This window comes from Astyanax mexicanus, chromosome 25, assembly GCF_023375975.1.
Source record: "Astyanax mexicanus isolate ESR-SI-001 chromosome 25, AstMex3_surface, whole genome shotgun sequence".
Taxonomy (NCBI): domain Eukaryota; kingdom Metazoa; phylum Chordata; class Actinopteri; order Characiformes; family Acestrorhamphidae; genus Astyanax; species Astyanax mexicanus.
In genome coordinates, this window is record NC_064432.1 from 22,264,248 (window position 1) to 22,286,248 (window position 22,001).

General features: G+C 41.1%; 1 protein-coding gene across 10 annotated transcripts in view; it reads right to left on the reverse strand.

Moving 5' to 3' along the window:
* The window catches only part of slit2 (slit homolog 2 (Drosophila)), a 63,448-nt gene that overhangs the window by 2,129 nt on the left and 39,318 nt on the right, over nt 1-22,001 (reverse strand). The window contains exons 14-40 of one of the 10 annotated variants that reach the window (XM_049472262.1): nt 21,825-21,988; nt 21,545-21,568; nt 21,137-21,157; nt 17,472-17,622; nt 15,990-16,064; nt 15,719-15,862; nt 14,887-15,030; nt 13,834-14,000; nt 13,571-13,703; nt 12,799-12,867; nt 12,043-12,114; nt 11,101-11,172; nt 10,733-10,804; nt 9,796-9,959; nt 9,586-9,618; nt 9,169-9,293; nt 8,211-8,308; nt 6,704-6,843; nt 6,163-6,189; nt 5,782-5,875; nt 4,421-4,558; nt 3,826-4,066; nt 3,279-3,412; nt 2,831-2,988; nt 1,706-1,994; nt 1,335-1,543; nt 175-215 (exon numbers count right to left, since the gene is read on the reverse strand). In XM_049472262.1, the coding sequence (XP_049328219.1) occupies nt 175-215; nt 1,335-1,543; nt 1,706-1,994; nt 2,831-2,988; nt 3,279-3,412; nt 3,826-4,066; nt 4,421-4,558; nt 5,782-5,875; nt 6,163-6,189; nt 6,704-6,843; nt 8,211-8,308; nt 9,169-9,293; nt 9,586-9,618; nt 9,796-9,959; nt 10,733-10,804; nt 11,101-11,172; nt 12,043-12,114; nt 12,799-12,867; nt 13,571-13,703; nt 13,834-14,000; nt 14,887-15,030; nt 15,719-15,862; nt 15,990-16,064; nt 17,472-17,622; nt 21,137-21,157; nt 21,545-21,568; nt 21,825-21,988 (3,199 nt within the window). The remainder of the gene's footprint in view (nt 1-174; nt 216-1,334; nt 1,544-1,705; nt 1,995-2,830; nt 2,989-3,278; nt 3,413-3,825; nt 4,067-4,420; nt 4,559-5,781; nt 5,876-6,162; nt 6,190-6,703; nt 6,844-8,210; nt 8,309-9,168; nt 9,294-9,585; nt 9,619-9,795; nt 9,960-10,732; nt 10,805-11,100; nt 11,173-12,042; nt 12,115-12,798; nt 12,868-13,570; nt 13,704-13,833; nt 14,001-14,886; nt 15,031-15,718; nt 15,863-15,989; nt 16,065-17,471; nt 17,623-21,136; nt 21,158-21,544; nt 21,569-21,824; nt 21,989-22,001) is intronic. The other 9 variants (XM_049472253.1, XM_049472255.1, XM_049472254.1 and 6 more) reach the window with 9 other exon arrangements.

A 22,001-nucleotide genomic window follows, 5' to 3' on the forward strand; every position in this document is an offset into this window, starting at 1 on the left:
CAGATCTGGTTCCACACAGGTTCTATACCGGTTCTGTAGTGAGGTTAGGGGGAATAATGCTCTTAATGATAATCTGATGAGAACATGGAGAACAGTGAGTGAGGAAGAGCAGAGATGTCACTTCCAACAAACACACACACACACACACACACACAAACACACACACACTCTCACCTGGCGGACCTCAGTGGGGTCGTTAGCAGTGTCAGTGGCAGCTTTAAATGTGCAGAAAGGGTTAAAGTTAGTGTTAGAGTTAGTGAACAGTGAGAAACACTTTAACACACAAAAACATGAGCACGAGCTGTCTACCCCTGCAGGAGACGATAGATAGCACTTCATAAAGTGAGACAACGTTAACACACCAGAAGGAAGGAAAAAAGGAAACACAGAGGTTTAATCTCTCCATAAACAATCCTCCCTCATTATTTTACTATTCAAGTCAGAACAGATGATGCATGTAGAAGTCGTGGTTTTATGAATTGAGTAGTTAATTATACATGAAGTACGGAGGTATTTAAGATTCATCATAAAACATGCAAGTCTTTTGATGTCAGTGTTTTCATTAAGGTCCGTTTTTTTTGTCCATCCACATGAAAACAGTGAAACTGAGCTTTCACAAATCTCCACATTACAGATGTTTTTTGAAAATGGCGATTTCATGTGGAGGGGAGACAAAAACAAAGCAAGACTTTCAGTTTTTATACATTTTTAGAAAGGTGTCTAAAAATTATCACTTAATCGTGATCATAAGTGACTCTTGCTAAACATTCAAAACCAACCCACAGATAAACTCTGTTCACACATAAAACTCTTACTCTTCTTATTCATTGTGTTTTCTTTCTTTTTTATATTTTTTTTACATTGTTACATTGTTACAGAAACATATTTTCTCAGCATGTCCCACCCAATATCAGAAACAGGTGGGTTGGTCCCCACCAAAACTGATACCGCAGAAAAAGCAGAAATTGTTTTAAAATAAGCTTTTATTTTGAAAGCGCGGCTTTTGGGAAATGCCTTGTTCTGCTAACAGACTAGGAGGATTTGGGTTATATTAAGGTTAACGTTTATATTAAGTGCTGCCAAAAATCTCTATAAAACATAAAGTTACATTTTCTTTAATAAAAGAGAAATGCTCTCAATAGAAAAAAATAAAAACTAAAAAAATAATTTTGTATTTAGTTTCTATAAAGTGGGGTTTAATTCATGTTAGCAAATGTGTCCCCCTCCAATGTCAAACCCACTCCTATGCCTTTGATTTATAATATCTTAAATTAATCTATAATTTGTCTCATCAGTGACTGTCTCTGTGTGTGTGTGTGTGTGTGTGTGTGTACCTCTGTCGCAGTGCTGGCCGGTGTAGCCGCTGGTACACTGACAGTAGGCCTTGCCGAGGCCGGAGACGTGGCAGTGCCCGTGTTTGCAGGTCAGATCCAGGCAGGGGCTGAAGCTCTCCTCCTCGTCACACAGCACCCCCGCCGCCCCCGGCACACAGCGGCAGCTATACGAGTACGAGTTTATCGGCACACAGGTACCCCTCACACACCTGAGAGAACAGGAGGAGAGAGTGGTTAAAACAGTCTCACACACACACACACACACACACACTGACCACTCCCCATCCTCACCACACACACACACACACACACACACACACACTGACCAATCCCCATCCTCACCACACACACACACACTGGTGTGTACTGACTTGTTGCCGAGGCAGGGGTCGTTGACCTGCTGGTCGCAGAGCGGGCCGGTCCAGCCCGGCTCACACTCGCAGCTGAAAGCTGATTGGCCGGTAGCGTGGCATTGCCCGTGCACACACACACTGCGCTGGCACGGCTGGCACCCGGGCACCACGCCCCCCTGCAGCATCATCCCAGACAGGTCCTGCAGCTCCTCGTTGATGTACAGGTTCCGGATACAACCGTGGAAGCTAGAACCGTTCCTACCAGAACCCTGCTGGAGGGAGGACACACCCGACTGGAGAGGAACACCTGCAGAAACAGAGAGAGGGGGGGGGGGGTTACAGGTAAATAAGCACTGTGAAGAAAGGGACAGTGTGTTTTTTTGTTCTCCGTCCAGTAGAGGGCGCTCAGCATCAGCCTGCATCTCCATCACAGCTTCTGATTCACACTATGTTCATGATTATATCAGTATCATTTTTAAAACAATAAAACAATCTATACTGTGATAGTGTAACACAGTCTATATTGTATTTGTTTTGCTTTTAACTTTGAAACTCAAAGGGTATTTTTGTACAGCTGCGCATGTTTACATTGTTTATATGAGTTCATATGCATGCACTTAATGTTACTTTTACATTAGTACTATTAAATAAAAACATAGTATTGTATGTTACTGCAAATATACCAAATGGACAAACATTTCTTTGGAATGTTTGAAGTTTATTAATATTTACTGTTGTGTCAAAAAAGGTCACCTGGATTTAACTAAAGAAAAGAAAATAGAGCCTCTCATTGGATTGAATAATAATTACTGCATTGGTGACAACAAGTAATTTACCCCTAACTGATGCAGTGAGTAGCTTCTCATTTGTTAAAAAAAAAAGGGAAAGACTCATCCATGTTAATCTGTTTCAGAAGGGTCAAATTATTGGCTGCAGAGAAAATATCTAAGAAGATTGTAGCTGAAACTATTAAAATCAGGTTAAGATCTTACCAGCGCATTATTAAAAAGTGGAAGAACAGTGAGGAAACATCCTTCAACTTCCAGGAAGAAATGTGGTTTTGGATTATGGTGACCTGAGATCAAATGATGTGTGTGTGCGTGTGTGTGTGTGTGTATGTGTAAGAGAGAGATAGATACATACCCCCGATGTAGAGTGGTGCTGGTGGGCTGGGTCCTGGGCCGGATTTGTTTACAGTGGGGATGGTTTTAGGACTCCCCCCATCGATAGAGAGAGAGAGAGACTGATCGCTCACTACCAGCTCGACCATGTGGAAACTGCCGTCGTTCACCGTCTCCGCACTGAGAGAGAAAGATAGAGAGAGAAGGAGAGAAAGAGAGAGATTATCACATTGATAAAAGTTTTATTTTTTCTTTGATTTTCCATATACCAAAGCTCTATAATGCTGTTGACCCTCTACCCCCCTTAGATTAACATGGGAGACCGTAAACCAATCAGCACACACACACCTGTTTCACACCTGTTGTTAATTAGCACCCACAGCAATGTTTTATATGCGTCTGTGGTGTTTTTTAAGAAGCTGCACTTTAGCAGTGCCGTGTGGTCAGAGCAGGAACTGCGGTATAATTACCTGTATATGGCTGATGGAGAGAAGGAGCCGGTGTCGTAGCTGACCCTCAGTCTGCCCCGGTAAAGCTCCACCGCCATCTGCTGCCCACCGTCCGCTCGGTACAGCAGCACCCCATTATCCTCTTCTGTAGCCATCTACACACACACACACACACACAGACACAGACACACACATTACAACATTTTTACACAGGCTACTTTAAAAAACTATTTACTTATAAAGTTCATAACCATTTTATCAGTAACCCCTCAATGGCCACCATATTGGAAAAAAACTCTTACTGGCCTCTTTTTCAGAAACATCTCCCCTAACTGGCCAAATGATTAGAAACCTGACTCTAGCCATCTTATCAGTAACTCCTCTTCTCACTGGCCACTTTATCGGAAACCTCCTCCTCTCTGTGCCCACTTGACCAGAAACCGCACATATGTGCGCTTCATCAGAAACACCCTCACTTTGGGTTCACTTGTCATTAGAGTGTGTGTGTTTGAGTGAGTTTATGTGAGTGTGTGTGTGTGTGTGTTTATGTTTGTGTGTGTCTGTGTACCTGCAGGGTGATGTTGGGGTGCTCGGGGGTGATCTCCGAGGGGATCTGGATGAAAGCGTCTCCGCTGATGAAGCTCACGCTGAGGAGCCGCTCACACTTCACTCCTGCGTAACCGTGCAGACACTGGCACACGGGGTCCGTGTCCTTGATGACACACTCCGCCTCGTTAGCGCAGTCGAAGTTGTCACATGGGCTGGTCCGGGGTAAAACCATGGGCGGAGAAAACTCACAGAACAGCCCGCTACACACACACACACACACACATACACACACACTGTGTAAGATACTGTATCTTACTGTAGGATAAATTGGTGGGGCTAAACTGCTGTAGGCTGAATGGTCAAATTTCTCTATAGTAAATTTGATGTAAAAATATTATTTTTACAGATATATCTATAACTGCTTTATATTTAAAAATGACAAAGCAATTAGTATGTAATTTAAGAAATCAGTAAAATACAGTATATTTTCTGTATATACTGTATATATTTCTGCATACAATTAAAGAAAAGAAATGTATTTAAAAATGTCGTGTTTTTTATTTATTTTTTACAGTGTGGTAAATGTGTGTGTGTGTGTGTGTGTGTGTGTTTACCTGTAACCCTGCGGACACACACACGTGTAGCCGTTCACCGCGTCGATACACTGCGCTCCGTTTTTACACTTATTGTCCAAACAGTCGTCAAAGTCCAACTCACAACGTTCTCCTGTGTAACCTGGAGTACACTCACACCTACACACACACACACACACATGCTGATTAGAAAGACATTGATGGTTTTGGCCGAGTGTAAAAATGAAAAGCAGAGAGAGAGAGAGAGACCACACACCCCAAGAGACCTAAAATAAAGGTGTGTGTGAGAGAGAGAGAGAGAGAGAGAGAGAGTGTGTGTGTAAGAGTGTGTGTGATGGAGTGTATGTGTGTGTGTTTCCTGCTGTGTTCTTTCTTGGCTCTGACTCAGTTTAAACAGAAACCCTTGCTGTACTGTACTGTACTGTACCACCCTGTTACGTATGATCCAAGTAATGGACTCAGAACCCCCCGACCCGGACCCCCTCCCGCCACAGAACCACGAACCCATAAACACCCAAAGAACCTCTTTCTCTTAGTACTGACTCTGAAAAGTACTGATAAATAAAGTGCTGAATTCATACTGCACTAAATCTGTATAAAACTGTAGTAAAACCTTTGTACTTATTTTGTAGAATACCAATGCACAGAGTGCTAAACGTATATATAACTAATACACACCGAATACTGAATCTGTACAGCACTGAATCTGTATAGTACTAACACACACAGTACTGAAACTGCATAACAATGATACATTATTGATTTCATACTTTACTGACTGTAGATTAACAAAGCTGAACTTTACTAAATCTGTATAGTACTGAATCTATACAGTACTGAAAAAATGTAGTAGTGATAACACAGTACTAAATCTGTAAAGTACAGAATCTAATACCCACTGTACAAAGCCTGTATAGTACTGATACTGTACAGTACTGAATCTGTAAAGTACTGAATCTGCAAAGTACTGAATCTGCAAAGTACTGAATCTGTATAGTTTTGATACATACATGACTAAATCAGTACCAAGTCTGATACAGACATATCTGAATGTACAGTTCTGAATCTGTACAGTACTGATACACGCTGTACTGAATCTGTAAAGTACTGAATCTGTACAGTACTGAATCTGCAAAGTACTGAATCTGCAAAGTACTGAATCTGCAAAGTACTGAATCTGCAAAGTACTGAATCTGTAAAGTACTGAATCTGCAAAGTACTGAATCTGTAAAGTACTGAATCTGCAAAGTACTGAATCTGCAAAGTACTGAATCTGTAAAGTACTGAATCTGCAAAGTACTGAATCTGTACAGTACTGAATCTGATAATACTGATACACTCATTACTGAATGTGGGGGGTAATTAGAGGCAGGTGAACTCACTTGTATCCGCGGGCGGTCAGGATGCATTTGGAGTCGTGCTGACACTGATTCAGCTCTGAAGCACAGAAATCCAGCTTATCCTCACACAGCTCCCCTACACACACACACAGACACACACACACACACAGACACACACACACACACACACAGTGTAAATGTTAACGTTAATGTTCTGTAATTCTCTACTCATTAGAACCACTACTCATTAGTCCCTGTTTAATGATTCTGAGGTTAGAAACAGTACATCATAAATCAGCAGGGAGAAACTAACGTCACAGGCTAACAGAGTGAGCAGACAGACAGACAGACAGACAGAGAGACAGACAGACAGAGAGACAGACAGAGAAAATGGATAAATGCAATGAAACCTCAGCAACTAACCTTTCTCCACTTCATTATTATTAGCAGCTAGCAGAGCACAGAGATGCACAAAGAGAAAAGAGAGAGGCACAAAAAAGATAGATACAGAGAAACAGAGAAAAGAGAGAAAAAAGAGAGAGAGAGAGAGAGAGAGAGAGAGAGAGAAGATGTGTTTGACCGGTTAGTGAAAGCAGACAGTTAGCATGTTAGCATTAGCTTGTTAATCACATCAAGCAGACACAGCAGTGAAATGAATGAACCTTTAAGAATCACTTTGGGTCACCATAGCAACCACATATGCCACAGAAAGTGTCTAGGAACACCTGAGCAGCCCCCTAGTAAGAGCTAATCTCTATTGCAACCACCTAGAAACACCATAGGAACCACCTAGTGACATTAAAGTAATCTGCACACATCATACTTGACTATATTGTAAATGAAGCCCCTCAGTTTAAACTTGAGACTATCCCCACCAGCATGCTGACTCTCCCTGGTAATGAAGGGCGGGACTTCATTCATAAATGGATACCATTAATAATGTGTGTGTGTGTGTGTGTGTTACCTGTATACTCAGGTGAGCAGAGACAGGTGTAGTTGTTGATTCCGTCCACGCAGGTGGAGTTGTTCTCACAGTCGTTATCCTCACAGTCGTCAATATTAATCTCACACTCCTCTCCTTCAAAACCTTCAGGACACACACACCTGAAAACACACACACACTGGTTGGTTTGGAATGGTGACCATGGAATTGCTGAATTTGGAAAAACTCAGAATGATTGGTTGGGGATAACCACTGGAAATGATCTATTTCTAATGATTGGTCGGGAATGACAGGTTTGTGAATTATCTGTTGAGAAATATCTATTGAGAATGATTTGTTAAGAATTATTTGTTTGGAAAGATTGTTGGGATTGATCAGTTAAGAATGACCAGCATGACCAGTTTGAAAATAATTTGTTGGAAATAATTATCTTTTGGGAATATCTATTCTGGATGGTTGGTTAGGGAACGATCCATTGTGAACATTCAGTTTGAGAATGATCAACTTGGGAATGATCAGTTTGGGAATTATCAGTTTGGAATGATAATTTCGGCAATTATCAGTTTGGGAATTATCAGTTTGAGATTAATCGTTTCGGTAATGGTCAGTTTGGGAATGATTGGTTTGAGAATGATCAGTTTGAGAATTCTTAGTTGGGAACGATCAGTTTGAGAATGATCGGTTTGGGAATTATTGGTTTGAGAATGATCAGTTTGGAAATATCAGTTTGGGAATGATAAGTTTTGGAATGATCTGTTTGAGAATGATCAGTTTGGGAATGATCAGTTTTGGAATGATCGGTTTGGGAATGATCAGTTTGGGAATGATCAGTTTGAGAATTCTTAGTTGGGAACGATCAGTTTGAGAATAATCAGTTTGGGAATGATCAATTTGTGAATGATCGGTTTGGAAATAATCAGTTTGGGAATGATCAGTTTGGGAATGATCAGTTAGAGAATGCTCAGTTTGGGAATGCTCAGTTTGGGAATGATCAGTTAGAGAATGATCAGTTTGGGAATGATCGGTTAGAGAATGATCAGTTTGAGAATGATCAGTTTGGGAATGATCAGTTTGGGAATGATCGGTTTGGGAACGTTCAGTTTGGGAATGATTGGTTTGAGAGTTCTCAGCTGTGAATATTCAGTTTGGGAATGATTGGTTTGAGAGTTCTCAGCTGTGAATATTCAGTTTGGGAATGATCAGTTTGGGAATGATCAGTTTGGGAATGGGTGATTGGATCTGGAGCTCAGTCAGAACGTTCCCTCTCTGTCTCAATCAGCCCGTCTGCAGTGTGTGTGTGTTCCACTTTATTAGTCTTATTACAGTGTATTAGTGTAAGTGGTTGATCAGTATGAGGGGTGCTGTGTTCCACCAGCTTAATGAAGCACACAGTATTCCACACACACACACTCTAATGTGAGGGAAGGGTGGACTACCACAGTATTAAGTGTGTGTGTAGGAGTGTGTGAGCATGTTAATTGGCTAATGAAGAGTGGTGATGATGAAGGTGAAGAGGATGAAGCTGTACCAGTGTGTGTTCTCTGCTCCGTCCTTCAGGTGACAGGTTCCACCATTCTGACAGGGGTTACTGATGCAGGCGTGGATGGGTTCCTCACAGTCTTGACCCTACACACACACACACACACACATCAGTTACATTTTATTAATTCCCAAAAATTATATAATATTAGACTCTATAAGCACATTCATAACATATTACAATGCATTAATAAGGCATTATAAACATGGCTATAAATATTTATAAATAGGCATAACCTATTATACACATGTTTATTATGCATTATGACTTGTAATCATAGTACATTATATAATAAGCTGTGCTTATACTATATATATGGGTTAAAATAGTATATCCATATCTATCTAGTCCTACAAGAAAAGTCTGTTACTTAATTGCAGCACTCAAAGACCTGTTATAATACATTATAAATGACTATAACTAATATTATATTCAAGACAAGTTTAATACATATTATAGTATAATTACATATTAAAGTATAAATACATATTAACGTATAATAAATATTTTGAGTATTATTGAGGTGTGTTTATAAGTTTTATAAGTAAGCTTTTTAATCATAATGCACAATTCTGCAAGCTGGGACTATTAAGTTGGTTGGTATTGACGTATAACACGTTATAAACACGGCTAATAATGATGCATTATGATCACAATTCATAATGTCAATAAAACATGGATATGATGGGTTATACATTTTGATAAATATGTATAATCATGTTTATAATGCCTTATGAATGCATTATAATCTATTATGGGTATGTTTATAAAGTCTTATAGAGATAACATTTATAAAAAGTTAAAATAATAAAAAATAATAGTATTTTAAAATATCACCTGTTAAAATCTAATAATATTAGATTAAGAGAAATGTAAAAAAACAATATTAAAAAATATACACAACAACTGAGTGTGTGTGTGTGTGTGTGTGTGTGTGTGTGTGTACCTTGTATCCGTAAGGGCAGGTGCACCTGTAGAAGTCTATGGGGTGGTTGGAGCAGGTGCCGTTGTTTTTGCAGGGGTTTGATAAGCACGGGTCACACTTCGCCTGAATACTGATATCTACTGGACCTGCAAGTGTGTGTGTGTGTGTGTGAGAGAGAGAGAAAACAAAAGAAACAATACACACTTTTAAATACTTTCTCAGCTGCAAGCAAACACACACACACACACACACACACACACACACACACACACACAAGTGCAAACACACACACACAGGGCTGAGGGTTGGCAGAGCACAGAGAGGACAGTCTGACCCACGTGGTTCAAGGTCAAAAGTCACATCAGGTCCAGAGGGGGCGGGGCAAAATAAGAGGAAAGCAGGGTTCACTGATTTCTGGGCTGTGATTGGCTGCCTTACCTGGCACAGGAAAACCACAAGGCCCCGGCACCTCTACAAACGCACCAATCAATGTGTGTTACTCAGAATGATTTGCATGTTCATGAATATTAATGTAATGATTATGAATATTAATGACTGCAGACCCACAATAAGGCAAAGGGCTGCTTGTGGTCCCCAGCTATCCTCACACACCGAGTGTGTGACTGTGTGTATGTGAGTAATACGTACCTGTACAGGTGAACTTTTTGGAGGGCGTGGTCAGCAGCAGTTTATCTGCCATGTCTGCAGGTCCGGTGCAGCGGGCGATGCCCGGCTCCTTATAGCCGCTCTTCACCCAATCAGAGAGCCACTGCATCCCACAGTCACAGTGCAGCGGGTTCGCCCCCAGAGCCCTGTACGAGTACAACAACAACAAACACACATCATCCTGATACACAGATAATCTCACACAGATAAAACTGCATACACTGTATCACCAAAAGTATTTGGTCGCCAAGCCAAATCGTTAAAATCAGGTGTTTCAATCACTTCCTGAAATTGAAATATTTTTAGTTAAAACACACATTCAAATATTTACATAATCACAAAGATTTATTTTGTTAACACACCAAGACTCACACATGTAATACATGGCATAAATGGCATGTAATACATTATTTTAAGTATACTATAAATAATGTATTACATGCCATCCATGTGTCAAGACACAACAAAGCTTTTTCAGTGTACAAACATTGGTGAAAAAATGGGTCACTTTTAGGAGCTCAGTGAACTTCAGCACTGTGGTACCGTGATATGATGCAGCACCTGTGCAACAAGTCCAGTCGTGAAATTTCACAACTCACTACTAAATATTCCACAGCCAACTGTCAGTGAAATTATAACACAGTGGGAATGCTTCATGCAATGAATTTGAGCCAAGCCTCCTCGTCCAATATCTGAAAGAATGGTCAAAAATCCCCTTAAACACACTCCTAAACCTTGTGGAAAGCCTTTCCAGAAGAGCTGAAACATCCTGGTAAATCCTATGTACTTTTGGCAATTTATGCTATTGCAACAAAGCAAGTGTGCTTAAGAGTTTTTTAGTGTTTGCAACTAATTACAGGCAAATTAATCATGTTTATATAACAAAATAATTGTAATTATAAATGTTGAAGTCACTCACAGGTGGGAGAGAGAGGAGAGGTCTTTAAAAGCTCCTTCAGGAATCACAGCGATGTCGTTTCCATGCAAAGAGCTGCAGAGAGAGAGAGAGAGAGAAAGAGAGAGAGAGATCAAGACCTATTTAAGGATTTATCACTTTCTCCACTATCTAAATTCTGTCTGTTAATGCTTCACAGATACATATAACATAGTTAACAATACACAGAATCAATACTACACAATAATCCCACAATGGTACTGCTACAGCGGTAATGTAACACAGCTAATCTTACACAGCTAATGCTTTAGAGCTAATATTTCTGGGAAACACTCGTTTAAATTTGACTTGATGATATAAACAAATCTAAGATATTAAAACCTCATACTCACAGCAGCCGCAGAGACCTGAGCCCCTCAAAGGCCTTCGCTGGGATACACCTCAACCTGTTGTAGCTTAAGATTCTGCAATCACACAGTTAAGTTACAAAACAACAACGGCAAAAGATGCCTAAAATTGTTGTAGACATTTTGAATGATCGTTAAATAGCATCAGATATACGCAGCAGAGATTAGCAGAGTTCTACTAATCAATATGTGTTATTTGTTACTTGCTTTTTTATTAAAGTGGCACTAGTTTTAGCAGAACGCCCTGCAAAGCACAAAGCCCTCAAAACTCTAGGGGTTGCCATGTTCTCGTCTGGTTTTGCGTCTCTCTGGTCTTTCCCTATATTTATTCACCTTCTGCACGTGCCCTGTGTGTATCCTGTGTCTCCGCCCCTGTCTTCTGTGTGTCTAACTATTAATTTGTAGCTCCGCCCCCTTGTTACCCGGTCTCAGGTGTTTCCTATTTCCTGTCCCCGTCTGTTTATATTTATTGTCCCCCTTGTACCATTGTCGTTCGTCCGTGGTTGTACGTCTAACGTCAGTAGGTTATATGTCCTCTAGTCCCCATGTACTCCATGTTTGTTTGTTTCTTTAATTTGTTTGTTTTTGTCAATTTAAAAATAAATACTGCAAGTATTTATCCTTGTCTCCTTCCTGCTCCCGTCTGACAGGGATTCGTTTGCGATTAAAAGATGTATTCTTGGTAAAAGCTGTATTTTTTTATACTGGTGAAATGGGCACTAATTAGTATTTGCTGTAACTACAATATCGTCTAAGCTAAATATCCAGTACAAATATACCTATAAATAATATTAAATACTGAACAGGATACACACTAAACACCAGTTCAAAGCTGGAGGGCCCTTTAAAACTACATTTGCATAAGCACATTCCAAAATTTGCATACGCATACACACAAACATATAGCAGAATAATCAGGACACTCACAGTGTAAGCAGATCAGACATGTTACTGTAGCTGTTGTTGGACAACGTGCTGATCAGGTTATTACTCAAATCACTGCAAAAAAGCACACACACACACGCGCGCACACACACACGCACACACACACACAGTGCTGTCAGCTGCCTGCAAACACGACTGAAAGGGAACACAACACTCTACACAAAACCATGCTTACTCAATTCAAATGTGCACATATATATACACAATATATATATATATAATATATAAATTCTGCACAACTGAACAGAGTAAAAACACACTATCACCTATAGACCAATAAAGACAGCACACACTTCATACATTAATGAATACAAATTAACAGACGATACACACACTGCACATGCTCCATACACATTAGCAACAACTAACAAAAAGTAATAATAAGGAGATGCTAGGCTAACAGTGCTAACAAACACTAGAGTGGACTAATGCTGCACTTCATTTAAACTTGTAAGTCGTAATTTGGAAGTGGACTGTGAGGGTGATGCTACACTGTGTATCCGCCTGGAACATTCAAAGCTCTCATCACAGTTTTCTTGCATCTTGGCATGTTCTCCTCCACCAGTCTTGCACACTGCTTTTGTATAACTTTACTCCTGGTGCAAAAATTCAAGCAAGTTCGGTACTGATAAACTTGATACAATTCTGAAAGATTGACCCTTAAGGCTACATCTTAAAAGAAGTGACACATCTATGCTAATGAGGAGCACTACGAGAGCTGTGATTGGCTGTACATACATGAGGGTGAGGTGTTTATAGTTGGAGAGCTCCACTGGAACCTGTGTGAACTGGTTTCCATCCAGATACCTATCAGAACCAACACACACACAGACACACAGAAACACAAACACACACACACAGAAACACACACACACACACAGAGGAAATAGCACATTAGCAACCACTGCAGTGTGTGTGAGAGCAGAACAGCATTACACTGTGTGGAGAAAACCTGATAAACATCAAAAATGCAGAACTTTTAATGAGCTGTTCACTGTTTACAAGTGTTTTAGTCTTAAATTAAATCTAATAATAATAATAATAATAGAACAGTACAAAACAGAGTCTGGAACACTTCACTATATTCTATTATACCACAGTTAGTTCCGACCCTGCAATGTGATTGGGTGAGAGGCGTTCTATGAGTGCTGTTATCAGCCGGTAATGCACTGTAAGCGAAGCTCTTCATGTATTACTCCGCCACACACAGGTAACCTAGCAACGATGCAGCACTTACAAACCAAACAGAGCAGCTACAAACAGAGAAGCAATGGAACTACTTTAACTTGCAGAGTTTTTTATAACCAAACATATTGTATTTTCTCCTCCTCTTTTAATATCTTTCAATAAACAATGATAATGGAACTGTGGTATAATCGCAATATGACCCCAATATTACACGTTATAGCTCTCCCTCGTATGTATTATTTATTCATTCTAACAGCTTAAATAGAGCAGATTTACATTCAGCTGTGTGTGTGTGTGTGTGTGTGTGTGTGTATGTACTCACAGCTCGGTAACGTCTTTGGGAATTCCTTTGGGTAGAACCTTCAGAGCTTTATTGCTGCAGCGAACCACAGTGTCCAAACAGGAACACTCAGCCGGGCACCGAGCCAATGGGGAGCAGCTGTTCTCATCATTACCTACACACACACACACACACACACACACACACACAGGTACATGTGTAAAGGCTTGGGTACATAACACTGTAAAAATTAAACTTTTAATTAATTAACGTTATTATAACGTAACAAATAGTTTGGAGCGTACCATCCTCACAGGCGAAGTCCTGTGCAGCGACATCCTGTATGGGGATCTCCTTCAGGAAGTACGGGTTCTGACAGCGCGGGTTCCCCGTAACAATCCTCTTCCTCCTTAGCCACTCCCCCAACCACGCCAGGTGACAATTACAGTTAAACGGGTTCGCCAGCAGGTTCCTATACACACACACACACACATTTATAAAAATGGATTATTACACAATCAGACCAGATTTAGATTTTTAGTTCTAACTTCATGATGAATGGACCATAAATGAAGCAACTACCTACAAACATACACAGCAACACCTTAGCAACCACCTAGCAACATCTTTAGCGACCTTAGCAAGCAACACTTCTACCATAGCAGCACCCTAGCTACCACCTTTAGTGACCAACCCATTAGTAAAGTGACCACCTTGCAACATCTATATTATAGCAACACCTTAACAACCACCTAGCAACACCTATAACAACCAACCAATTAGTATAGTGACCACCTTGCAATACCTTAGCAAGCGAAACGTATACTATAGCAACACCATAGCAATCTCCTAGCCATACCTTTAGCGACCAAACCATTAGTAAAGTGACCACCTAGCAAAACCTTAACAAGCAACACATATGCTACAGCAAGTCCTTAGCAACCATTTAGCAACACCTTTAGCGACCAACCGATTAGTAAAGTGACCATTTAGTAAAACCTTAACAAGCAAAACCCATACTATGGCAACACCTTAACAGCATTTAAGCAACCCCTAGTAACATTCTATCAACAAACATCTATACCACAGAAACACCTTAGCAACCTCTCAGCAACACCTTAGCAACAAACACCTAGCAACAAACACCTAAACCAAAGAAACCATCTACCAACATCCTAGCAACACCTTTAGCAACTAATCTATTAGCAAATTAACCACCTAGCATTACCTTAGCAGCCAACCTATACTATATCAAAATGTTAGCAATAGTTTAGAAGTCCATTATATGTCCTGTTTGTGAGTGTATGTGTGTTTGCATATGTGTGTGTGTGCATATGTGTGTGTGTGTGTGTACTCACAGTGTTGAGAGCGAGTGGAGTGTGTCGAAGGCTCCCGGGGCGATGGAGGTGATCAGGTTATCGTAGAGAGAGAGCAGCCGTACTGAACTCAGACCAGTGAAGCTGCTGTTACTCACACAGCTGATCTTATTACTGCGCAGCATCCTACACACACACACACACACACACAGAAACACACAATAATAATACAGTGTGTAAATCACTCAACTCTGAGACTCATTATGTACATTATATATATATATATATTTTATATATATAGCTCTGGAAAATATTAAGAGACCACTTCAGTTTCTGAATCAGTTTCTCTGTTTTTGCTATCTATAGGTATAAGTTTATTCATAACATTTTAAGAGTTCAGAAATCAATATTTGGTGGAATAACCCTGGTTTTTAATCACAGTGTTCATGCATCTTGGCATCATGTTCTCCTCCACCAGTCTTACACACTGCTTTTGGGTAACTTTATGCTGCTTTACTCGTGGTGCAAAAATTCAAGCAGTTCAGTTTGGTGGTTTGATGGTTTGTGATCATCCATCTTCCTCTTGATTATATTCCAGAGGTTTTTAATTTGGTAAAATCAAAGAAACAAATTTTTAAGTGCTCTCTTATTTTATCCAGTGCTGTATATATACACACACTCAGCTCGTTATGAACAGTTATGTATATAGTTTTATATACTCGGGTCGTAGGATGGTGTGTATATGTAAAATATCACACTGACCTTCTCTCTGATGACCTGCAGTGACAGAAGCCTCACATCCTTAATGACATTTCAGCTCTAATGACTGCAGTCACCCAGCTGTGTGTGTGTGTGTGTGTGTGTGTGTACTCACAGTGTCCTCAGGCCTGTTAGACCCTTCAGCATGCTGTGGTGGACGTTCTCCAGGCGGTTGCTGGTCAGGATGAGTTCATTAACGCCTGCGGCTCCTTCAAAAGTTCCCTCCTCGATATCACTGATCCGATTACTGCTCAGATTACTGACCAGCACCATGAGAGAGAGAGAGAGAGAGAGAGAGAGAGAGAGAGACAGAGAGATGTTAACACAGAGAGAAGGACTCAGAACCGTGCTGGTTCAGTATCTGACGGGTTTGTACTGAGACTCACATTTTGCGAAGCTGAGGGAGTTTCTTGAAGATGCCGGTTGCCTCCAGAACACTGAACTCATTATTATTTAACCGCCTGTAACACAAACACAGTCAGAATGTGATGGAGATAATGGAGATGAAGGAGATGATGCATTCTGGTGTTCTGATGTTCAGCTTCTCTTTCTCTGTCCCTCATTTATCTTTCAATCTATCCATCTATAATAAAATAACATGATAATAATATCTATCTGTAATAACTGTAAAGTTATAAACTCATAATAGTAATAATATTGTAATACCACAATGGAAACAATGTTGCAATAACACAACAGTAATGAAATTAAACTAAACACTGTAATAACATAGCATTAACGAGAGCAGTACCACTGCAAAAACACAGTAATAGCACAATGGTGAGTATAATGTAATAACATAGTAATAGCACAATATTAATAATACAGTAATAGCATGGTTATTCACTTAAAGTTAAAAGAAAAACAGAAAAACAGAAAAACGGGCCAAAGAGTCTAAAAGTGGAGAGGGTGCGCATTTCTAGCGCAGAAAAACAGGGCAAAGATTATAAAAGCGGAGAGAGTGTGCATTTCTAGCACAGAAAAACGGGCCAAAGAGTCTAAAAGCAGAGAGGATGCGCATTTCTAGCGCAGAAAAACGGGCCAAAGAGTCTAAAAGCGGAGAGAGTGTGCATTTCTGGCGCAGAAAAACGGGCCAAAGAGTCTAAAAGCGGAGAGGGTGCGCAGTTTTAGTGCAGAAAAACGGACCAAAGAGTCTAAAAGTGGAGAGGGTGCGCATTTCTAGGGCAGAAAAACGGGCCAAAGAGTCTAAAAGCGGAGAGGGTGCGCAGTTTTAGTGCAGAAAAACGGGCCAAAGAGTCTAAAAGTGAGAGGGTGCGCATTCCTAGCGCAGAAAAACGGGCCAAAGTGTCTAAAAGCGGAGAGAGTGCGCATTTCTAGCACAGGAAAACAGGGCAAACATTCTAAAAGTGGAGAGAGTGCGCATTTCTAGTGCAAAAAAACGGGCCTAAGAGTCTAAATTAAGAGACATCATGAAATGAAACATCAATTTGAAAAATCTTAGTTTACACAACACTGTCAAAGATAAAGATAGTAAGTCAAGTAAAATGGTGTGTAAATGAAATAATCAGGAAAAAAGTATTATTTAAAGTGGTATATTTCTTTATTTGTTTTATTACAGAGTCTGTGGCCTGTGACTTCAAATATATTTCTCCTTCTGGCCCCCAACAAAAAAAGTTCGGACACCCCTGGGCTACGCCATAGGTTTTTTTTACCAGAAGTATAAAATTGGGCTTTATTTAGTAAATTGGTGCAGTGTAACTAGCTCATTGGTATGTAAATTGGTGTGATGTAACAATGTAACTGGTTGAAGTGGTTGGAACTATGTAATAAATGTCTATAGTGTAATTGTTATAAATGTGTATAGTGTAACTATGTAACTGGTTGTAGTGTAGCTATGGGGGACTCACAGTTCTGCGGTGTACTGTGGGATGTGGTCTGGTATCTTGGTCAGTTTCTGTCCGGAACAGTCCACTGTGGTTCCCTCACAGCGACACTTCTCTGGACACGCCAGGTCTGCAAAACAGCTTCCTCCCAGCTTCGAACGGTAATCCTCCACACCTACACACACACACACACACACACACACACACACACACAGTCACTGGTGTGGAGTTGACAGTGGGTAGACACAGGGGTTGAAGGTTAAAGGTGAAAGGGAAAGAAAGGGATAGACCAGAGGAGACTCAGGAATGTCCATTAAAGAACACAACCACTGTACTATTCTGACAGCATCACAAAAAGCCATGAAAACACAATGTTCATGACTTTAAACACACACACCTACACACACACACATATAAACCTGTAGAGCCACACCATTCTGGATTCAGTCACTGTACACTACTACTTTAGGAATACAGCTTAACTGCCCTGTGTTCACACTGGCAGGGAATGGAACGACAAGCAACCAGTCCCCATTTCCTGTAGGATTAGGCAATTTGTAGCCAATAAGCGACAGGCAACAGAGTGAAAACTTAAGTTGAGAGTTCCTCAACTTTCTGCAAATTAATTATGACCCAAAGTAATGTTTTAACTTAATTGTCCCAACATATTTGTAAACCAGTCACAAACATGGGGGTTCAAAAATATTTCACACTTCTACTCAGTGATAAAACTCTTGCATCCAGACTACAATTGAAAAAACAGGAGGACCAGTGATGTTTTAGGATTTTCTTGGTCACATGACATCGCGTTCAGTAGCTCCTCCATTTCCACTCACTGTTGTGTTTGCGTGGATCTCTGTGGAAACGCGCACCCAAAGTGTAGCTCTGGTGGGTAGCAGTGGACAAATAGCTATTATATTAAACGCAAGGAGACGAGACTCAGACATATATCCGGACGGGACTAAAATTAACCTACGACCATGAAGTTCAGCGAAAAACAGCAGGTAATTCAGCCTGTTATTTTTTTTTTTAGAGGACGTCTGAGAAAAACCCTTAAAATCACAGAGGACTCCCCCCATAAAAGAGAAAACTACCCCAGGACCCCCTGAGAAACTAATCCCGTTTAGATAGGGCTTATGACGTAAATTTAATGCAAAAGCATAAATTGCCTAAACACATCCACAACTCACAGAAACTTGCAGCCATCTGTCAGTAAGTGATGCTGTTAATACGGTACTAAGGCAAATTATAATGATGTCACCATAGAAGACGGCTGTAAAATTTCCATGAATGCTGATGTAGCATAACAACAGATATATGGCTGATCCCCATTTCTGCAGCCATGAAAACGTAGTATAGTCATATAGTTCTGGAGTAGCTCTAGAAATGGTTATGGAACTGGTTAGGGTCAGTGAAACGGTTGGTGCTATTAGCTTGGTGCTAATATTAAAACATGATCAATTCCATAAGGGCGCTACAGATTAGCATTAGCAATTGTAGCTGTTTTTAAATGATAATAGAGTGACAGTAATCAAGAACTGTGACGCTCTACACAAACAAACACACACACAGGCTGACTCCTGTTCTTGCCATGCTGTCGATGCTGCAAGACGTTCCGTGGTGTTTGACAGAACCATGCCTCAGAGTGAGCAGAGAACCACATGGTTACATCAAGCACAACAGAAAACCCCGCCCACAGAGAGGAAGGGGAGGAGAGGGGAGGGAGGAGTGTGGAAAACGTGAGGGGAGTAGAGATAAAGATGAGATATAGAGACAGAAATAGAGAAAGAAAGCAAGAAAAAGAGAGAGTAGAGCAAGGATTTAACCTCAGTTCTAGGAGCATTGGCCACATAGAACCTGATGCCCAGGGCAAAAAGTGGGGACCGACCTCTACCTCCATTCACCATTCTGTCCTACTGATGGACCCCAATGTCTTCCTCTTGGTCAAGGAACATGGGTGGGACATAGCCAAACTAACACTTAAATGGGGGATGCTTGAAAACTATTATGGGCAAAATCTGCACACAATAGATTTTTGGACCAGAATGAAGCACTTGAAGGGGGCTGATACTATAGGGTATGTTCCATGTCCTGAATGGCCTTTTAGGGAGTGCCCCAGAAGTGGCAACTTATAATCAAGGAACCCATGAACCTGGATCACCACTGTATCACCAGCTCGGTTCTGATACATCAGCTCACAGATGCCTTGTGCTGATCAACATCACCCTTTAAGAGTGATGAGGGGAAAGAGCACCATCTACCCACCCAGAGAGAGTAAGGCTAATTGTGCCCTCTCAGGGCTCTGGCAGCTGATGGCAAGTTGCATGACTGGGATTTGAACTAGCATTTAACCTGCTGGACTACTTAGAGCCCTGTCTTCCCTTTTGCAATGCTAGGTTTACTGTCAACAGATCGTGAATCACATTGTAAGTTTGAGAGGTTGTAGTTTCAGGGTTACTCCAGAATGCTTTGATAAAAACACGTGTATGCATACTTTGGAAGCTTAGCCTACTTCCACAAGAAAAATAAGCTAGAAAAAGCTGAAAAACAAGGAGCAAGGACGATTTCCCCAAATTCCTCCTGAGATTCCATGGTCCACTGAAACCAACCTAAAGTCATCTCGGTGAGGACACTTAATGGTGATCCTGGAGTCTCTCATGCTTCATGTAGAGATGGTTGTCCTACAACTGGCAAAGCTGCAAACCATGTCCTGATGGACATGCGCTATATGTTTGTCTATGTTTGTTCTTTAGCTCAGGATATCATCTAGATCAGCGTTTCTCAACCTTTTTTCTATCACGGCACCCTTTAAATATATGCGAGATGTCAAGGCACCCTAGTTTACGGACGGGGGGGGGGGGGTTGCTGGCGCAGTACTTCAGGTGAGAACGAGGGGTGTTGCTGGCGGAATATGAAATAAAATAGCGCGTGCATCGCGTGGGGGGACAAAAACTTTACAGTGTGTCCCAATTTAGGGGCTGCATCCTTCAGAGGCTGTATTCGAAGACAGATTGCGTCACAGCTGCGCAGTAATACACCGCCTCTGTGGGTCGCATCCTTCAGAGTATGCTGCCTGTGAATTGGGACACACCCCGACACGAGCTGACTCTGGAAAGGAAATATGCACGTGAGGCGCAATATTTTGACGGCACCCCCGATGAAGCCAGACGGCACCCCAGGGTGCCGCGGCACCCTGGTTGAGAAACACTGATCTAGATAGACAAACACATGGCAGTCAAAGTGCCTTCCTTCAAGATCAATATCGCCTTTTCTAACATGTGATCTCAGACTGTGATCTGAAAGCAATACAGGGTTAGAGACCCATATCTTTCTTTTCCACAAAAAGAACCATGCTCCAGCCAGAGAGATAGATGGTCAAATTAAGAGAGAAAAAGAAAGAGAAAGAGACAGATAGAGAGAAAGAAAGACAGTGAAAGAGTGAGAGAGTCCAATTGCAGCTGAAGCTTTGGCTTCAAGAAGTTCAACCAAAAAACAAAAAACAGCAACAATAATATTCCAAACACACACACAAACTGACAATTTGACTCTTGGTCTATTTTACATACAGGTGCCTCTGGTCGGTGATTGGCTGTGCAGGAGTGAGGGGGCAGGGCTAATTAGGTGAGAGGTAGGGAAGTTGCGCTCTGATTGGACGAGGGTTGGTGGTTGTCATAATTTCAGTCACTTACACTTACTGACATGATGGATCCCTGAGTGTGTGTGCGGGAGAGGAAGAGAGAGACACAGCTTGTAACCCACACTCATACACTCACACACACACACGCACACACACACACACACTTACTTACACATGCACACACTCGCACACACAAAATTGTGTAGTGTGTGAAACCTGCATGCAGTTTGTATTACAGCAAACCTCACCCCTTTCCCTACAGACCAATTACAGTGTAATAGAGACAGTGTTTAGCAGTTCAGTGAGTGAAGGGCCGTAACGTCAGCAGAGTGAGGCTCAGTGAACACACACACACACACACACACTGCAGGCTGCGTTCTGTGCTGTAAGTGAATTAAACAGGTGAATTCATAAAAGTAGCACCACAATCCACACGGGGTGTTTTTACTCCTGAACATACCTGGTATGAAATATTGTTCTTTAGCTACAGAAACACAGAGGAATAACTATAAATATGCGTGTGTGTGTGTGTGAGAGTGTGTGTGTGTGTTAATGTGTGTTAGTTTAAATTCTATTTTGATAAAAAAAATTAAATAAAAAATTTAATCTCATTTAAAAAAATAATTTTTGTTTATTTATAAAAAAAGTAACAATTGTGTGTAATTGTTCTGTTTGTGTGTGTGTGTGTGTGTGTGTGTGTGTGTGTGTGTGTGTGTGCGCGTGTGCACGTGTGTGTGTACCTGAACAGCGGAATTTTTTGCTTTTGATCTGTCCGATGCGTTTGTTGGCAAGGCGACGGGGGCTGGTGCAGCGCGCCCCGCTGGTCTCAATCGGGTTCTCCTGCAGGTAATCAGCCAGCCACTTCAGGTGACAGTCACACATGAACGGGTTCTGCGCAAGGTGTCTGTTGCACACAC